Raw genomic sequence first — 19,923 nt, forward strand, 5'->3', positions numbered from 1 at the left:
AAATATATAAGAAAACACTCCAGTTAATCTTCTGCACTTAAACCTTTTGGCTGAAAGGTTTGGCATTTTAAGATAAAATAACTCTCCTTTCTGAATGACCACTGCTTAACATTCTCCATTAAATGTACAGATTTTTTAAGAAGACAGGAAACTTGAAATCTTCCAAAATATTTCTTCCATAAAATGACTAGCTTAAGGACCACTTTCACACTGATATCATGTCACCAATGTTTCCATAAACTCTTATTCTCATAGCATTGCATCCACAATATAAGCTTTTTAACAGAAACACCATACAACATAAACTGCCCCATTCTGTTTTGCAATTCATTTAATCATATGTTGTTGCATAAAATGCTTATAAGTTCATAGGTAGGTACTAGGCTATCGGCCCTAGGGCCCATACAAGCCTAGCCAAAAAATGTACCCTGGCTTTCGCCACCCAAGAAATTTATTTTCCTGTGCCCCTATCGAGCAGAGCCACAGAAGTGATCCCCGGGGTGAATTTCCCATCCAATCATCAAGATTTTTCTTGAAGAGTGCTAATGAGGAGCTCTGTTTGACATAGATAGGTAGTCTGTTCCGGAGTATGGGAAGTCTCTGGGACAGGAGTCTATCCCTCCGGCATGTTCTGTTTATTGTGGTGACAAGGTTTAGGTCCCTAGAGCGTGTAGCATGTCCAACAGCTCTGGGTTTGACATAGCTTTGTATGTCAGGCAGAGATCGCCCCTGAGTAGGCAATATGCGATGGAGTAAAGCTGTAGTTTTTTGAGACGGTCTGCATAGGGCATCTGTTTGAGGCCAGTAATCCTCTTTGTGAGGTATTTCTGTGGTCTTTCCAGTTGTTGTAGATGTCTTGTGAGGTACATACCAAAGGGGCGTTGTACTCTATAATGGGTCTAATGAGCGATGAGTAGAGGGGAACAATGACCTCTTTTTTTCTGGATGAGAATCCTTTTGTGATGAGATGAGCCACGTAGAAGGATCTACTGACCACTGTGGCGATGTGATTATCAAAGGAGAAACTACTGTCCACCTGTGTCCCAAGGTCTCATCACATTTTTGGCATTAAGTCGACTACCAGCTATGTGGTAGTTCATGGGTACAGAGTTTTTACCAAAGGGGATGACAATAAACTTTTTGGCATTGAGCTTCAGGCCATGGCTTTGACACCAGGTATCTGTCTCAGTGAGGCCCTTTTGTAGTTTGTCCACATCATTAGGAGTTTCGATTATGGCTCCTAGTTTGCAGTCATCTGCAAACTTTGTTAGCCAAAGACCTTCTGTGTTGGCCTGCACTTCAGAGAAGTAGATACCAAACAGGAGAGGACCCAGGACTGAACCCTGTGGTACTCCACTTGTCACTGGTCTGATGTCGGATTTGGAATCCACTACTTTCACAGTGTGGGTTCTGTCCGTGAGCCAGTTGGCAACCCATCTTGTGACATAGGGATTTATACCTAGTTTAGTGAGCTTATCTATAATTCCAGAGTGGGGGATGGTGTCGAAAGCCTTGTCGAGATCTAGATAAGCTGTGTGAACCATTTTACCTTCATCTATGGCTTTGGTGACTGCTTCAAAGAAGTCAATCAGGTTTAAGAGACATGATCTGCCTTTTACAAATCCAAACTGGGTAGGGACCAGAGTTTGGAGATTACCAATGTCTTTATTTATGAGTTCCACAATGATACGTTCCATGGCCTTGCAAACCAGGCTCGTCAGGCTAATGGGGTGGTAGTTCCCGGGGTCCATTGTGGCTCCGCCTTTGTGGATAACCGTCGCGGTGCGCCATTCAGTGGGTACAAAGCCTGAGGTGAGGCAATGACTGAACATGGTACTTAGGTAGGGTGCCAGTTCATTCTGTAGTTTGTGTAGAACGCAGCCTGGGATATTGTCAGGTCCCATGGATGCTGTGTTCTTGGCTTTGGAGAGTGTGTTTTTTACCTATGCAGCCGTGATTATAGGAACTTTGCATTCTTCCGGTATAGAGATGGGCCCTCTAGGTGGTGAGAGGGGGGCAAAGTTAGCACTGAACCTATCTGCTAGGATGTTGGCAATATCAGTTGGTTCTGTATATTTAGTGCCATAGAACAGATATGAGTGTTCCCATTTAGATTCTTGACATAGCTATAGAATGCTTTGTGGTTGTCTTTAGAGTCAGTGGCAATTTTATTTTCGTAACTAGCTTTGGAGGATTTTATGAGGGATCTCAGCTACTTACTGAGGTTGACCAGGGAGTTCCTCCAGTCATGGGATTTTACTGTTTTTTTGCAACAGTTTCTTTCTTCTGTTGTAGAGTTTGTTTATGGCAGAGGAACACCAGATTGGCTTCCTTTTTTTGGAGGATAACATCTTGGTTCTTTTAGGGATAGCATGATCCATGCACTAGTGTAACTGCTTATAAAGTGCATTTGTGTAGGATTCGGCAGTCATACTTCTATTGTCCGTCTGCATGGGTGTCACGAAGTTTGCCACTTCTGTCTTAAGAAGTGTGAAGTTGGCTTTGGAGAAGTTTTTTACGATGGTTTCCCTAATTGGGGCTGGGGGTGGGATGTGGATGTCTAGGCTGATTAGCTTGTGGTCGGATCTGACCAATGAGGAATTGACCTCTGATGTGGAACACCGGTTTCCCATGTTGATAATGACCAGGTCTAGGATATTGCCGCCCTTGATGGGGTTGTGAATAAGTTGATCCAAGGCGTTGAAATTTATGAATTCTAGAAAACGTTGAGCAAAAGAGTTGGTACACGAGTAGTTTTCCAAGTTAATGGTGGGGTAGTTGAAATCACCCATTATTAGGGTGTTGGGTTGCACCCTAATACTTTCCAGTGTATCAAGAAATGAGGAGTGTGAATCCTGGGGCATGGTGGGAGGTCTGTAGCAAGCTACAATTTGGATTGTGGTCTTGCCCAGAGTTAGTTGCACTTGGATAATCTCGGATGCATTATGCTGAGCAACTAGCCTGGAGGTGTGGATATCCTTAATGAATATGGACACGCCTCCGCCTTTAGTGCTTCTTTCTGGGTTAGGTGGCCGAAAGGTGTGGTATGAATTGAAGCCTGGTAATACAGGGGTGCTCTCTGGAGCTTTGAACCAGGTCTCTGTCACTGCACAGATCTCAATGTTCTCCATTTTAAGGAGTGCCTCGAGTGAGTGCATTTTGAGGTTTAGACTTGTAGCATTGAGTAGCATTACCCTCAGATTTTGCTTGCTTGTACCTGTTACGGTGGTGAATTTGTCATTTGAACCTTGCCTAAAAAGGCACTATAGGGGTGGCAAGAGCCTTAACCAGTATCCGGAATCCTAAGGGCGACAGGTGCAGGCCATCTCTGGCAAAGCATCGTGGAATGTCGAGCATGTCGTCCCAGGCAGACAAATACTGGATCCCCTTAGAATGACACCAGAAGCGTAGTCACTAATCACTCTAAAATTCCTTCTTCTAAGTATTTACACATACTACAAGAGTGACATTTGTAACAAACACCTAGATGTAGTAATGTCATTCATTTACAGGGCTGTAGCTACAACAAAATGATATCTAATATACTTTGTCTCTTTCAAAAAGCAAAAGTAAGAGATTTACCTAATAAAAGTTTAATTGTTCCTTTTCTAGGTTACTGATCTGTGGGGATCTTATGTCTAGCTCTGCATTCTGATGGAAATTATTAGCCCTTATATTTTGCAATACATCACCCAAAACAAGCAAAACAACTGTATGTTGGAGATAATTATGTGTTCCTTCATTCATGAAGAAATGAATATATACCATATTTCTACCATTCTATGTGTACAAAATATGTGTCAACATACACAGAGGAGACAGTTCATACTGTAATGTTGTCATCATATAATTACTTAGCTGAATATCTCTAAACATATTTCTTCCCATCTGTACATTATCAACTTGCTATAACAACTTTCACACTCCTCCTAATATCTGCATCTTGCTATAACCCCAATCAAAATAATTTTCTCGAGTGTATATGTAAGTTTGTTCTTCTTTCGGCATTTCCCAGTTAGGGGTCGCCACAGCGGAACTCCGGTCCGCTAAAGATTGCCAGTAGATTTTTTTTTACGGGTGCCAAGGTGCCAGCTTGACGCCCAACCTTCAACGAAGGCACGCCCATTCTATGCATGTCTTTCGAATGCCACTCAACCGCGGGGAGGACATGCAGACTCCACACAGAAGGCGCTCCAGCTGAGAATTGAATGGGAGAACGTCTTGCTGTGAGGTAACAACGCTACCGCTGCACCACCTTTCCTTAAAATCTAAAATTTACTAATTGTCCGAAGGGTAAAGAATTTATACTTTTTTTTGAGGGGATGGTCACTAACAGAGTGCAGAAAAATTGCTAGAGGCAGTAACCTATGTTCATTTTTATATAAATATTATCATCTATATGATTCTTTTGAAAAAGTTGCGTACTCCCACCTTTCATGATAAAAATTAAGTCATTAATAATGTGGTAGCATGCAAGTAATTTACATTTTTCATGTCCCTCTTCAAATATATCCACAAGTACATTGGCACCAGAAGGGCAAACTTGGCCGCATGGCTCTAACATGTAGTTGTATAAGAGCAAAAAATCAATCAGCACTACAATAAACATCCTCTATGAATCATCCTCTTAAATACATCTGTAAGGCTTTTCTGTATTTTTTTATGTCACAAGTCATCCAAAATACGACTTTTAATTTAAATCGTTGACATCCAAAATAAGACTAATACCTCTACAAATGGGTACAATAACTCACTTAAAGTTGCTACAAGAGGTTCCAAAAGGTTACCAGCACCAGACACTACTGGTGTGTGGACAAAGAGACTTTTAGGTAAAGTATATATACAAAAAAACAGACATTGTAGGATAGTCCTGTTTAAGTAGCTTAACCTCTTTCTTACTGAAAAGATGTGGTTTTACACCCCTGTGAAGAATGTTTTCATAGTCCTTTATGGTAATATCCAGTGGGGTCACTTTGCGATTTATAACATTCATTTTTATTCCTCACTTCCACGTACATTCTTATATAATGCTCTCTCTCTTCATAACTACACTAGAACCCTTATCAGCTTGTTTTACAATGGACTTCTTTACTACACTCTAACATTTTAAGGGGATGCCCCACCCTCTGTAAAAAAAACTAAAAACTTTACTCCATTGCATACAACTTTGAAATTCTAGTCATATATCTTGAAGTATTGTTTTATTTAAAAAAAACACATTTATAGTAGCATTGCCAAAAGGTGGAATAACCTTGTTACATTGAGTGCATTCCAATTGCCCGGTGTTGGTGTTAGCCACACATTCCGGCAGTATTCCAATCTAATATACATATACACATCACAGTCTTCCAGTAAATAAACTGTTAACTGCAAAAAAGTTTCATCACTCATTTTAATTACACATTGCTACTAGTCATCATTATTATACATGGATACAGAAGCACTAAACTATACCTTTAAATATATCTTCCTTACAAAATTGAATAAATCAAACTCAAAATCAATCATCTGGGTATCACAATCAGAGCATATTTTAAAATCTTTCATAAGACAGTACTAGTAAGTATGCTGATGTCCATTTCAGTTAAATTAACAATGTCAAAAATTTCATAGTGATCAGTTCTAAACTACAAGTCATTCAAAAATGTTGAAATTGGTTATGTAAAATATATACTTATTACTTTGAGACCAATATTCAGTTGTTTCTCCCTTTAGAATCATTGAAGACACTTCCTTTCAGTTTTAAGTGCATTTTTTTTTTACGGTGAAACCACAAAATCAAAGTTTACTTCTGAGGAAAAACTAATAAGCGTATCTGACACCGTCTAAAACAGTTCACACTTCATAATTTGCAAACTCACAATTTTGTTTAAAGAGAAATACGGGAATTCATTAAAGTGCCTAACATGAGCTATACAGCTCATGCTAGAAAGGCTCTTCCCCAATGACATGCTCACTTGCGATTCAGACATGTTACCCGTGACAAGATCTTATTATTGGCTAATTTGCATGTCTCTGAACCAGAACCACATTTACTACTGAAACTTGCAGATCATGGCTGATGTACACATCGCTGTAGTAACCTACTCTTTGAGTAGGCAGTTACAGCCCCCCCAGATACTCTCTCAGACACACAAGTACAATAACACACACACACACACACACACACACACACACACACACTACAAAGTTCTTGAACCTGTCCCTACCATATTAGCCCTCCCATGGTTCCCCCAGTTGAAATGCCATTATGGTACACATTTATTATACTCTGGCGGTCTAGTGTATCCCCCATCCTCCGATCCCCACACTGCCATTGGTGTCAGTACGGCACTGCACTGGCACACCAGAAATGACTGAGTAGCTTCCCCAAACGTCCCTGTTCCATGTACTGCCATTGGCACCATTATGGCTCTTTACGAGTATTTCCTGGAGTATAGTGCTTGCCCCCATGCCTTGATCCCAGTAGTGCTGACGGGGCCATTATAGCACGAAGGGCTGGCCCTACGGCCATGTAGGTGCCTTCCTGGAGCTGGTTCTGGATTACTTATCTTTCCTTCCGCCCTGGAATGCCTCATTATCATTCAGAATGGCCGCAGGGCCAGCCCTTGCTGCTGCTGCATGCCTTCATGTTACAGAACAGTGCAGGACAATGTTAGAGTGCTTGCTGAATTGTAGAAAGGTACCGCAACTTGTACACATCATGGTACCTTAACTGCCACTTCCTCCGAAGTCTATCAAAAGGAACAAAGCAGTCTCTTTCAGCATTTAAGCTGAACTGATGTAAATCTATCCACAGATAGTTTTCCTGTTACTTGTTGAGTATATTTATTTTATTTGATGTATTTAGCATTGCTAGCAAGGTAGTGTGTTAATCCTATTGGACTGTTTTTTCAGGTTCAGTTTGGGTCAAAAAACAGACAGTACATAACAATGACATGGTTCTATACAACTGAAGTAAAATCAATTAATAAATAACAACTGTGACTGAATGAAGGGCACTTCTGTAGATGTGAACTTTATTTGAAATGTTTGGAGCTTTTCTCCCCGGGCCTCTACTGAAAATGGACATATATCCAGCTAGACTAGCCCGGTCAATAAACGTAAAATAAAAATAAATAAATAAATAAATGTGAACTGAAGTCAGCATCCTTCTGTTAGTATTGTAAACATGACTTCAAACGTATTAGAGTGAATTAGCAGTTGGATAGAGAGCAGAAGAAGAGAAGTTAAAATATAGGATTTTCTTTTGGGGTATTCCAGCTTCTTCTCATTATAACCTACCTAAAGTCTCCACTTAAAATCAAAAATCTCTGTAATATAACAGGCAAAAATCTTTACCACTATGGGCTTCCAGCCTCTCTTTAAGCAGCATTTCCCAGGTGATCCAGATTTCCTGGGCTATCTGTGTGAGGCACTAACATAATATACTGGTTATTTGTGCTTTTACAAGGTTATTACCATACTATATAGTACATATACAACATTTCGTACCCAAAAACAGCAATTCTGACACAGCAAAATAAATTAAATGCCACAGAGGATAAAACACATAGGCAAGATAAGCTACCTCCTAGAATCTTCATGAACCTAGGGAGGCCCCAATGGAGATCTTCTACAGATCACTAGCTAGCACAGAAGAGCTGTAACACAAGGAGACAGTAAGTGATGTAGCCAGACAGAGCAGTCAGCCAAATCTAATCCAGTTTTATAACACAGTTACAAATTAACTTGACAGGGGGAGTACCAACAGACATTATTTAGCTGGATGCCAGCAAAGCCTCTGACTTTGTTCCACACAGGTGACTGACTAGAATAGAAAACTTGAAGGGCAGAGGGATGGATAAGGACTGAGTAAATGGATCACTGCATGGTTGAACTGTGTTTTAGTGAGATGATAATGTTATGAATTAGGAAAACCACTGAAAAACAAGTGGAGTCTTTCATGGATCCACTATTCTTCAGACAGACAGAGAGAGAGAGAGAGAGAGAGAGAGTGTGTGTGTGTGTGTGTCTCTCTCTCTCTCAGATAAAGCTGGAAGAAAAAGATAAAAATCTGCTGATACAAACCTGCAACAGTAGCAGACTGCAGGGAAGAGGCTAATGAAGTATTTCAGAAAGCCTAAATAAGATGGCAGAAAAGTGACAGTTGAGGTTCACTGCACATTACTGCACACATTTAGACCACACCAACTCTAGGGAGATTGGAAGAATGGAATGGATGGCAAACAGAGCAGGACAAAGATCCTAAGGTCTTAACACCTGAATAGGACAACCAGGAAGAAAGTGAGAGACCAGTGGTAGCTGCATAGATACCACTGTGTGTATTCTCAGGAAGACCAATCAAGAAACATAGCAGTAATACTTCCACAACTCTACAAGGCCTTGGTCAGACCACACCTTGAGTATTTATTTAATTTTTTTGCCTTTTCCCCTACCCTTCCCTTCACTGTTACCAGCCTGGCCCATGTCCCCTTGTCCACTGTTACCAGCCCGGCCCATGTCCCCTGTCCATGCCAGGTCTGCCAGCTCCTCCATGCCCCCTGGACTAATTCCGGCAATCTGCTGGGGCCAGTCACAGACTGCAGGCTATGGGGCTTGGCACATATGAACTTCCATCCAGCAGGGGGACTTACTGGCCTACTCTTATTTCCCAGCTTGTGGCAATGTGGTACAGCCCTCGAGGTGCCTGCAATGTGAAACTCTGTAGCATATCAACCCCACCTCCTCAGCAGCTCAGCCAAACCCCACTGTCACTGCTGACATGGTCTCCTTTGGCTATGTCCCTGGCCTCCACCAGGGATCATCATCTAGAGACATGCCATGTACCACCCTCACCCCAGGATGGGCATGCCCATCTCTCCCTACAGCCAAAGATAACTGAAGCCGGGTCTCCTGGGTCATTGTCAAGGCTTTATTCCTCTACACCACCGAAGCAGTGACCATACATTGAGTACTGCATGCAGTTCTGGAGGTCATAAAAGGAAATGGACATCAGGATGCTAGAAGGAATTCAAAGGAATGCTACCATAAAGATCCATGGCTGGTAGGAAAAGAATATGACCAGAGGTTAGACGCCAGAAAAGTCAGGGCAGACATTATATACTGGTTCAAAAGCAATGTCAGGAAGATGGGAAGGATTAATTCTGAAAGAAAGAACAGACTGGGAAGGAGAGGGCACAGTTAAAGATTATGGGGACTAACTACTCCCCGAATCTCAGAAAGTACATTTTAATTTAGAGGGTTCGAACTGTTGGAATAGGCAACTAACATGGGTGACAGGGAATCCTCAGTTGCATTCAAGAGGGCATGGAGCAGGTAGGAAAAGGCAAAGGATGAAGGCATGGATTGAGGGAAAATAGACTGTTAAGGCACTTAAAACAGCAGATGAGATGGGCTTTTTGTCTTCTTTGGCCATTAAGCAAATGTAAAATAATGAATATTATTGCTGACTTTCGGCTTTTCCCGGTTAGGGGTCGCCACAGCAGAACTCTGGTCCGCTCATGATTGGCAGTGGATTTTTACAATGCCGAGTAGCCAGCCCTACACCAAACCTTCAACGAAGGCACGCTCATTCACACTTGCACCTACCTGCATGTCTTTAACATCACTCGACCGCAGGGAGGACATGCAGACTCCACTCAGAAGGCACTCCAGTTGAGAACTGAACGAGAGAACCTCTAGCTGTGAGGCGACAACGCTAACCGCTGCACCACCACAGCTACAAATGTAACATAATGAATAAAATATGTAATACACATCTAGTTCATGAGTAAGAGCTGCTCTTGCTGGACAGATTATAATCGATTTATGATACCATCTAAAGTTACTAAAGATCAAATAGCTTTTCTATAAGTAGTAACTTCTAGTCACTCACTGCTTTCCATAAATTCAAAAACTTTCGAGAGAGAAAAAAAAAAAAGTCGTCATGCATACCTAGAATGCTGAATGTGAAACTCACAAATTTACTCTCTACCGATGTCAAGTCCAGTAAGAATGCCGGAAAGATGACTTTTATTACAAAGCAAACAGAAAAGTACTAAAACTACAAAAGTAAGCAGTGTGGATGTCAAAGGAATCGCAGCTTTCTGTAACTAAGTGATTATTCTGCACCAAGCACATTGCTGACATTTAATTCTAATTCATGACCTTCCAAACATAACCAACTTAATTAAGGAGGCTGTACATAAGCTATTAAAATGCCTAAGTCCTGCTATCCTGCTAGCTTGCATTTCCACAAGTGGTACTGGATGTCAGACACTTGGGTTGCTGTGTGAATGTAACAGTCATATGCTGTTAAACAGCTCAGCAGCAATCTGAGGCACACAAATTATTTTGCATGCACAAACCCCTATTATATGTGCTTCCCCTACATCCCTGGGTTCACCTGATTGGAATTAAAGGGTAAGGTGGAGCTAACCACATGTGGGGGGGGGGGAGCAATATATTTAAGATGCAGGATTAAGACTCTTCAGAACTCTTCAACGAAGATTCATTCAGAGCTCACAAAAGCATTTTGAATAAAACCTTATGCTTCAGAGATTTAGAAAAACATCTCCCAGGAGAAATAGAACATCTACTTTATACTAAATACGTCTTGAGCTTTTGTCAGGAAAAAAAAAAAAAAAAAGAGTCTGAAGCAGAACCAAACTGACAAAGAAAATTTTATAGCAAGGACATTGTAAAACTACTGCAGTTTTTCAAAATGTTAAGGAAGGTAACTACTCTACTTTACTGGCATTTTATTTTGGTAGCTGTTACAAGTATTACTTCAGTTAAACTACAGAAACCGCCTAAGAAAACTGGAAGCATAAACATCAAGAAACAGAACAGTTGCTGTGATGACTTCAAGGAGCTGAAGGTACAGGTTGCAAATCTAACCAGCATCCTGGCAGAACTGAGCAGGAAACAGGAAATAGACTCAGAGAAACTAGAGGTGCAACTGCGGGAGATTGAACGGAACTACCGGAAAGCTGAAAGCCGCATTATTGAAGCAGAGAACCGCTACTCAGAAATGAACAGCAAGATTGACATTATGCAGCTCCAGGCAGCCCAGACTCTCACTCAGACCTCTACAGGTAAGATTTTAGGACAGATGTAGAAAGATCTTTTTGCACCCCTCCACACACTAATACAGTAACAGTTCATTAGTACACTACTGTAACCTCTCAAATTTCACCCTGACCAGTACAGCGAAAGAGTTCATATGCTGATTACAAGCACCACTGCCCCTTTCCAAGATGTGTACATAAAAGGTTCTGTTTAGATAGTTACAAGCAGTTTTACAATGTGCTGAGGCAGTGTGGACTTGCTTTCTTGAAATGCCTGATAATGAATTACAACCTTCATATGTGTTGCTAGAACACTAAAAGGATGACTAGAATCAGTGAAAACTAGAAACACAACCTTGACAATGCAGCCAGTAAATAATGAAGAGGTATCTAAGATTCAGATTTTCATTATGGACTTAATTATGGCCTTTTTTTGTTTAATTTTTGTTTAACCTTAAAATTAATCTACAGACAGGTGAAAAAGCATTCAGCTGTCAAATATGTGTGTCAAAAGACTTTAATTTACTAAATAAAAGCAAAACATAAAACTACATAGTGACAACAAGCAAATGAAGCTCACATTTTGTCATTTGCTTAATGGCAAAACTGTTAATGCAAAAAAGAACAAAACTTTCAAAAGATAAGCTAGGGTTCCACAGTGACATAAAATGCATACACAATATATGAGGTTCCTAGTTTAAGTGACTGCAGCAATGCTGTGTGTGCAAAATGGCAGTAGTAGAATTCCATCATAAATTACAATAGTTCTTTTTTCATTAATGCAAATCTTAGCTTTGTTTCTTTTTTTCTATGTAAAGCTGTACAAAATACTTTGATTTAGCTAATACAAAATCTATGAAGGCTCATCAAAAGGAAAGCAAACAAAGCTTAGTGGCAAGGAAAAAAATGTAATACATTTCCTCCTTATACAAAGTTTTATTTCAAATTTGTTAAAACATTAAGACCCACAAAGCACACCTGCTTACTTTCTACAGTAAAATAGCAGCAATGGCCAGGTTAAATGGCTTGCACAGAGTCAAATGGCAAGCACATGGATGGTGCAGGGCTCACAGCCAAATTTAGGTTTACATGATGCTATTCATTTGCAAATTGTTGCCTTAATTCATCAAGAAACTGTCTCAAAATGTTGTGGCTGTACAGTATGGTGTTTAAACTAGTTTTAGAGTGGGAACTCAGTTTTCCATAAGATTCTGTGTGAATTATGTATTTTCAAATTATACTTAAACATTTTAAAAATAGCAAAAGTCCAGGTTTTTTTTTTTTTTCGCCCCTTTATTAACACAATGAACTGTAAGTTTACTGCAAGACTAGGATATGCTAATGTATGTACTACATTAGCAAAAAGTGCATTTTCATACTTAACTGATATCGGCATCGCAACAGTGGCAAACAATTTATACCACCATTGCTAAAAAAAGCTAATATTTCAAGTAAAACAGAGTTAAAACTATTTCTGCAGTACAGACCCAACTCTGCCCAAATGATAAAGAAATTAAACAACTATAATTAATCTGTAAGAATTAATCCTAATAAATATTTTCACACTTAGGTCTGAAGCCTACCTCCCCCACTTGCTAAACACAAACTCTCAACAACTAAATACGCCTCTTCTCTCATGGTCACCCCTAAAACAAATACTAGTACCTACAGAACATAAGCTTACAAAACATTTAATGGGGAACATATTTAAATGCATTAAACTTCTTGGCATCTTCAGGAATGCAAAAAAGGTTTTAAGATACAAGAATATAAATGCAGCCTTTTAACATCTGGTCCTAAACACAACTGAATTCCTAGTCAGGCTAACCTCCCAAAAATACATTTAGCTAGCCCATTCCAAATGTCTACCTGTGTTTAGGGCTTTGTTGTGACCATTAAACTGTCAATGACAAGTTTCGAAAAAGGCAGTTCAAGGACTGAATGCCATGACAGAAAGCAGGTGAAACCATTTGCTTGTAAACACAGACCAAATAAATAGGCAAACCCACAACAAAATCTCTCGCTGAGCACCTCATTACTTCACTTTTAACCCTAACTGTAACACTTTGCACATTCACCACATATTATTTACCTACTAAACTTACTCAGGCAACAGTGGCACATACTATGTCGAGATAATATCATTTGAAAATTATTTTCAAGAGTAATTTATACTCAGAGTGAAGACCTAAAAATGTCAAACATATTGGCTTGCACAGTTGTTCTCAATCTCAAGTTACAATCAAAAAGCCTTTTGGGGAAGACACTCCATGCACTTGCGGTAGAAAAAGTACACTTCAGCTGCCCAAGAATTATTCTCCTCCTCAAACCAAAATATCTTCAGACAACAAAACAACAGGTACATGAGCCTGGAAATCAGTTTTATGGTGCATCCGAAAAAATATGGCCTCTCAGCTCTCAGTAGTACTGCCCAAAAATACAGACAGATGGATAGATACATGTACAATATGTGTTTATGCATCTCTTTAGCTTTCGCTTTCTCTCTCTAAATATATATATATATATATATATATATATATATATATATGGGTTCCTATGAATACACCGACAGTCATAACATCGACACTCACCTCATCGACACCAAAGCATCGACTGTTCAGAACATCGACATTCCAGGTAAGCGATCTTCCCCCTTACAGGACCCATGGTAGCACTTGTTTCTCTATTACGACGTTAAGGACAACGCAAATTGTAAACAGTCGTGTAAACCTTACGCGTTGCAACAGGGAAACAAGTGCTACCATGGGTCCTGTAAGAAGATCGCACCTGAATGTCGATGTTCTGAACAGTCGATGCTTTGGTGTCGATGAGGTGAGTGTCGATGTTATGACTGTCGGTGTATTCATAGGAACCCATATATATATATATATATATATATATATATATATATATACACACACACACACATTCCTTAGCTATGTAAGCCCACTGGGCGCAAGCTGCAAGCTCTCCTTTTCAGGAGCAATCTGTGAGCAATGTCTGGTTAGACTAAAAGAATTATCACACTTTACTCTGTCGCCTACTGACTACTAAGGGGGGTGTCCTATGCCTGACTTATAAGCCACTCACAAATCCAGCCCTGATGGAACTGCTACACATCTGCAAGTCAAACAGCATGAGGGTCACCCGATCTAGGGATATAAATTTAATCAGGAACTCAAACAAAACATGCTGGAGAGCCATATGTGGCTCACAGACTTCCCCTTCTTTGAAAAAGGCTACCTATTCACATTATGCATAGTCCTTCTCTGGCCCGCTTCAAAAAAAGTTTGGATTAATGGATCGGGAATCGCAAATTCACACCTACAGTAGTCCCTATGTCCCTTATGGAGAGAGACAATTTGTAAGATACTCCAGACACAGGCACAAATCCATGTCATCTTCTTGCCTCTAGGGGCCGTATAGTGGGTAAGATCTGGTTATATTGGCTAGGCTTGTAAGGACTCTTAAGCTGCTAGCCTAGTAATCTCCTGTGAACTTATGAAGTGACTTGCTAAGAGTCCCATAGAGGGCAAATGAAGGTAGAAGTAAAAAGGCCCTGTGCTCCTGTTTACATGAAGCAGCTCATTAACAGTCTGAAGCCTTAATTCTCTGCACTAACTACTAGAGTATACCTATATCTATCAATTTATGCCTTTTTATTAATTTCTCCAAGTCTTTTGGGTTTCTAATACCATGGCTGGAATAGACCCCATTCCCAAGTCAAAGCATGATTAAAGTTCATGAAATTAGTATTGTTTCAGTCCTTGATGTTATCCAAAAGTGCTCTTTGCAGCACCCAAAAGTGTCCAGTAATGACTTCTGCAATTCGTATGGAGTTACATGTATTGGTAACATATCCAAGTATGACTGTAAATTATTTTTTATAAGATCTGTTGCCCCTACTACTACTGGAATTGTCTGCGTATCCTCCTCCTACATCGCCCTCATTTCTGCCTGCAACTCCTGGTATTCTATGACTTTGTGTCTCTCTGTACGTAAGGCACTGTAGTCACTGGGTGTAGCAATTTCAATAATCAATGTTATTTTTGTCTTCTTTTCATGGACTACTACATCTGGTTTTCTCACATCTATTTTTTGAACTGTTGGTAGTGACTGATCCCATGTGATATATACTTCATCATTTTCTATGATGCTTGGTGGACCATGTTTCCAATTGTTTATCAGCCACTTCAATACCATGATGTTTCCACAATGGTTCATAGGAGATTACTAGGGTAATGGCTTATGTGCCCTTACAAGCCTAGCAAATATAACCTGATTTACCCAATATAAGTCCCCAGGGGCAGGAGGATGGTAAGGATTTGCACCTGTGCATTGAGTATCTTATATACTGCCCCTGTACATAGGGGACATAATCAGCACCCCAAGTGTGAATTTGCGATTCCTCCATCCATTGATTCAAACTGCATTTGAAGAGGGCCAGGGAAGGGCTCTGCTTAATGTCAACAGGAAGCCTGTTGCAATGAAAGGGCAATCTCTGAGACACATATCTCTCTCTCTCCAGCATGTTTTGGTTGAGTCACTGACTAAGTTTAAATCCCTAGATCAGGTGACGCTCGTACTGTTTGACTTGCAAATGTGTAGAGGACAATCAGGGTTGGATTTGTGAGTGCCTTGTAAGTCATCCCTTAATGGTCGGTAGGAGACAGAGTAAAAGGATAGAGCTTTTAGTCTATCCGCATAGTTCATGTTGGTTACACCCTGTATTTTTTTTGTTAGGAACCTCTGAGGTCACTCTAGCTGCTGTAGGTGCCTAGTCAAGTACATGCCAAATGGTGTTTTGTATTCAATTATTGGTCTAATGAGGGCTGAGTATAGTGGGACTATAATTTCCTTGGATCTGGATGCCATACTTTTACTTATAAGTTGTACCACAAGAAAGACTTCCTCACCACTGTAGACACATGGCAGTCAAAATTAAGGTTGCTATCTATCTGTGTACCTAGAGCTCTCACCTTGTCTACTGTTAGGGGTGTGCTATTGATGCTGTAATTTGCAGGATATTTGACTTCCCAAAGGGTATGATGATGCATTTTTTTTGCAATTAGTTTTGGTGCCAGAACCTGTAGGATACCAATATCATTACTGGATTCAATGACTGCCCCCCCCCCCCCCCCCCAGCTTGCAGTCGTTGGCAAACTTTGTTATCCAAAAGCCTTCCAAATTAGCCTCGACTTCAGGGCAGTATATTCTGAACAGGAGTGGTCTCAGCATTGAGCCCTGTGGCACACCACTAGTAACTGGCCAAATCCTGGATCTGGAATCATCTTCTTTAACCACATGTCCTGTCCGTGAACTAACTGACTATCTATCTGGTGATGTAGGGATTTATTCCTAGTTTTGACAGTTTTTTTATAAAACCTGAGTGGGGAATTGTGTCAAATGCCTTGGCCAGGTCGCGGTAAGTGGTATGTCCTGTTTTGCCCTCATCCATGCCTTTAGAGACTTTCTCAAAGAAATCCACCAGATTCAGTAGGCATGACCTGTCTTTGACAAAGCTGAACTGGGATGGATCCAATTTCTGAAGGTTTCCTTTATCATTTTTATCAGGTCCACGATTATTCTTTCCATGGCGTTACATAAAAGACTAGTCAAACTTATAGGTCTGTAATTTCCCTGGTCAGTAGATGGTCTCCCTTTATGCAGCGGGATGACTGTTGCTGTTCTCCACTCTATCAGGACAAAACCAGTCTGGATGGTGTGGTTAAACAGAGATCCTAATGGGCCTTATAAAGTCCTGACTTAAGCTGCTGAAGAGGCAACCTGGTATATCATCAGGCCCCACTGAAGCCGTGTAAGCGCAGTGGCAACCTGTTCTTTGGTGATAATTGGTGGTGGAGGGTATTTCTTGGGGTAGAATTGAGGGTGATGGGGAGGTGACATTTGAGCTGAATTTGTCAGCCAGCAGATTTGCTACATTTTCCAGCTGAATATCTTCCAGCTACTCTCTGTCTCATATCATCTACTAAGAGGCGATCTCTGCTTGACTTACAAAAGCCATATCTGATCCAGCTCTTTTAAAAATGCTACATCTAAAGAAAACCCAATCCCTCTGCACCACACACTCCACAGACCTCAACCTCATTACCACAATCAACGGAACATGCTGGAGGGATAGGTTCATAACCCAGAGACTGCACATGCTGTGGAATAGACTTCCCATACATGTCAAGCAGAGCACCTCACAGAGAAATCTTGATGAGTGGATGGGAAATAGAAAGTTCATCCCGGGGATCACTGAAGTGGCTCTTCTTGATAGAGGCACTGGGAACTAACGCCGGGCGGCACAATGCCAGGGCACTTCTATGGGCTAGGCTTGGAAAGGCTCCATGGCATTTGTCTAGTACACACCTATGAACCTGTGAGTATAGGTGTACAACTAATTCTACATATTGATGGGTGTTGCCCTTAAGATTAGTGGACATAACTGAAAAATGCCTTATGGTTATCCTTAGTTTTAGAGGCTATTTTTTTATCTCAAAGTTTGCTTTCAAAGACTTAACTATTTCCCCGATTCGCTTGTTTAGACTGAGGGACTTTATGCTTGGTTGTGCACATTCCCTCTTACTTCTTGACAGGATTTTCTTTCTTTAGTTGTACAACCTGTTAATACCAAGGGTCCACCAGGTTAGCATGTGTTTGCGATATGAAATGGATTTATTTTGGTCTAGTACTGCTGTCTCAATGGAGATGTTTATATATGGTCATACAGGGCTTTTCTGTATGCCTCTGCATAGGTTTCTATGTTTTCTGGACTTGGGGAGCTTGGAAAGTAGATTTGCCATCCCTTAAAAGGGGGTAATTTACCTTAGAGAAGTTCTTAAAGTTTCTGGGGCTATGTGGGGGAACTAGTTTTACCTTTATTTCAAGGGAGACTGCTTACCAGTGAGGACATCACATTGGGGGGGGGGGTGCAACACTCTCCCATATCTGTTAGTACCTGATCTAGGATATATGTCCCCCCTAGCGGGAGTACATACTGGCTGCTCCAGGGCATTTGAATTTACAAAGTCAGGAAATCTTTAGGCTTGCATGTTAGTGGTAATGTATGCCTCCCAATTAATGCAGGCGTAGTTAAAAATCATCTATGAGTATGGCATTGGGCTGGATGGTGATTCTAGTAACTTCAGATATGATGTATGGGTTTCCTGGTTCATGGTGGGGGACCTGTAGCTAGTAAGAATATGGTAATGTATTTGTGCACTTATCCTTTATGTAGACAAATACACCTCCGCCTTTTGCTCTTTCAATGTTCAGTGGGTGGTCTGAATGTACAAAAGGCATTATAGCCATGTACTGCCAGAGTGCTTTCTGTGGCTTTGACCACGTTTCAGTAACTGCACAGATGTCCGCATTCTCCAGGGTGATGAAAGCTTCTAGGGAGTGCAGTTTCTTATTGAGGCTCCTAAGCATGGAACAGTAACACCTTTAGCTTGTCCTGAGTAGCTTTAATGTTGGAAGGTTTGTCTGTTTGGCAATTCCTAAAAAAGGCACTATAGGGGTGGATAATGTTTGGCCAATATCCAAAAGCCTAGGCTTGACAGGTGAAGATTACCCATGGCAAAGTGACCTGTCAACCATGTTCTCCCAGACTGACAAGTACTGGACCCCTTTGGAATGGCACCAGTAGCTAAGCCAATTGTTAAAGTCAGTCATTTTCTGCTGGTATTGTGGCATCATCCTTAGAGATGGTAGAATGCTGCGCAATGCTAGGTTCTTACCTGACTGTGACACATAGTCTGAGAGCTCAATCATCTCTCTCTTCATATAGTCCAAGGAGGTAAGTCTCAGGTCATTCACACCCACATGGACTATGACCAAGTCATACTGTTACACAGGGGTAAGTAACCTGAGCTTTTGCATGATCTGGCGAATCCTGGTCCCTGACAGGCAACTAACTGTAAACTTCCCCTTATCCATTCTGGTAAGATGAACATCAGTGTGTCTCACAATGGAGTCTCCTATGACCAGAATACTGGGTTGTGGAGTGTTATGGGCTGATAGTTAAGGCACAATGAAATGTGTGTTTACATGTTGTGATGGGAATTGTATTGTTTGTGTACATGCAGAGTTTCTGAGGACTGTGCCTGAGTGACCTTTGCAGTTAGGGTAAGATGCATGTCAGCACTTCCACATATGCGGGTCTGTGTGTGGTTCTTTGTGGGTGCGGCAAGTTATGTGCGTGAGTTGCTGACAACCTGTTTGTTGCTTTTTGTGTCTGTATGTGAGAGTTTAGCCTCCAGTGTCAATGTGTAACTACATCTCTCAAATACTTTGTCTATTTGTGAATTAAGTGGTTGTCAGTGCTCATACGGCAATTGTTACATTGCTTCAGGATACCCACGTCCACAAAACCAGATGTACAGATAGCAGGAAAGTGCCTAACCATGGTTGCAGGTTCTAATGTGACTTTGAAAGGATAGGAGTGGAGGTGGAGGGTGTTTGTAACTGGATGAGTGAAGGATGTTTGCTTGATCTAATCCACAGCTAACCTAACCAGCAATGCTGTCCAGTGCCAAGTCAGATGCTCTATGAGCAGCAATAGTTCTGGGTGCTATAGTAAGGTAACTAAGCACAGTAAACTTTCACAGTATAATGAAAATAAGCAATGTTTCCAGATGTTTGCATCTGTATAGGGCACTGGCACAGCAAGCAGCTCTGTGCAAATGTGCTGAATTTACACCAGCACTGGAAAACTGACTACTGAGCCCTTTGGCTAATAAAACGACTACACTTTGAGCCCTTTTATGTGCTTCCCAACTCAGACAGACCAGGTAAACACATACTGCCACTAGCTGAATAATCTCAGTCCTCCTAATGTAAAAGCACAGTAAAAGTGTGTCTGGAG

General features: G+C 40.9%; 2 protein-coding genes across 3 annotated transcripts in view; one reads left to right on the top strand and one right to left on the bottom strand.

Moving 5' to 3' along the window:
- Positions 1–19,923, bottom strand: part of MTOR (mechanistic target of rapamycin kinase) — a 4,577,509-nt gene that overhangs the window by 2,613,277 nt on the left and 1,944,309 nt on the right. The window lies entirely within an intron of this gene.
- The window catches only part of ANGPTL7 (angiopoietin like 7), a 45,684-nt gene continuing 36,247 nt past the window's right edge, over positions 10,487–19,923 (top strand). The window contains exon 1 of the mRNA XM_044063224.1: positions 10,487–11,078. Coding sequence (XP_043919159.1) covers positions 10,706–11,078 — 373 coding nt within the window. The 5' untranslated portion in view covers positions 10,487–10,705. The remainder of the gene's footprint in view (positions 11,079–19,923) is intronic.

The sequence above is a fragment of the Protopterus annectens genome, chromosome 2.part1, assembly GCF_019279795.1.
Source record: "Protopterus annectens isolate FY-2018-M chromosome 2.part1, PAN1.0, whole genome shotgun sequence".
NCBI classification, from domain to species: domain Eukaryota; kingdom Metazoa; phylum Chordata; order Ceratodontiformes; family Protopteridae; genus Protopterus; species Protopterus annectens.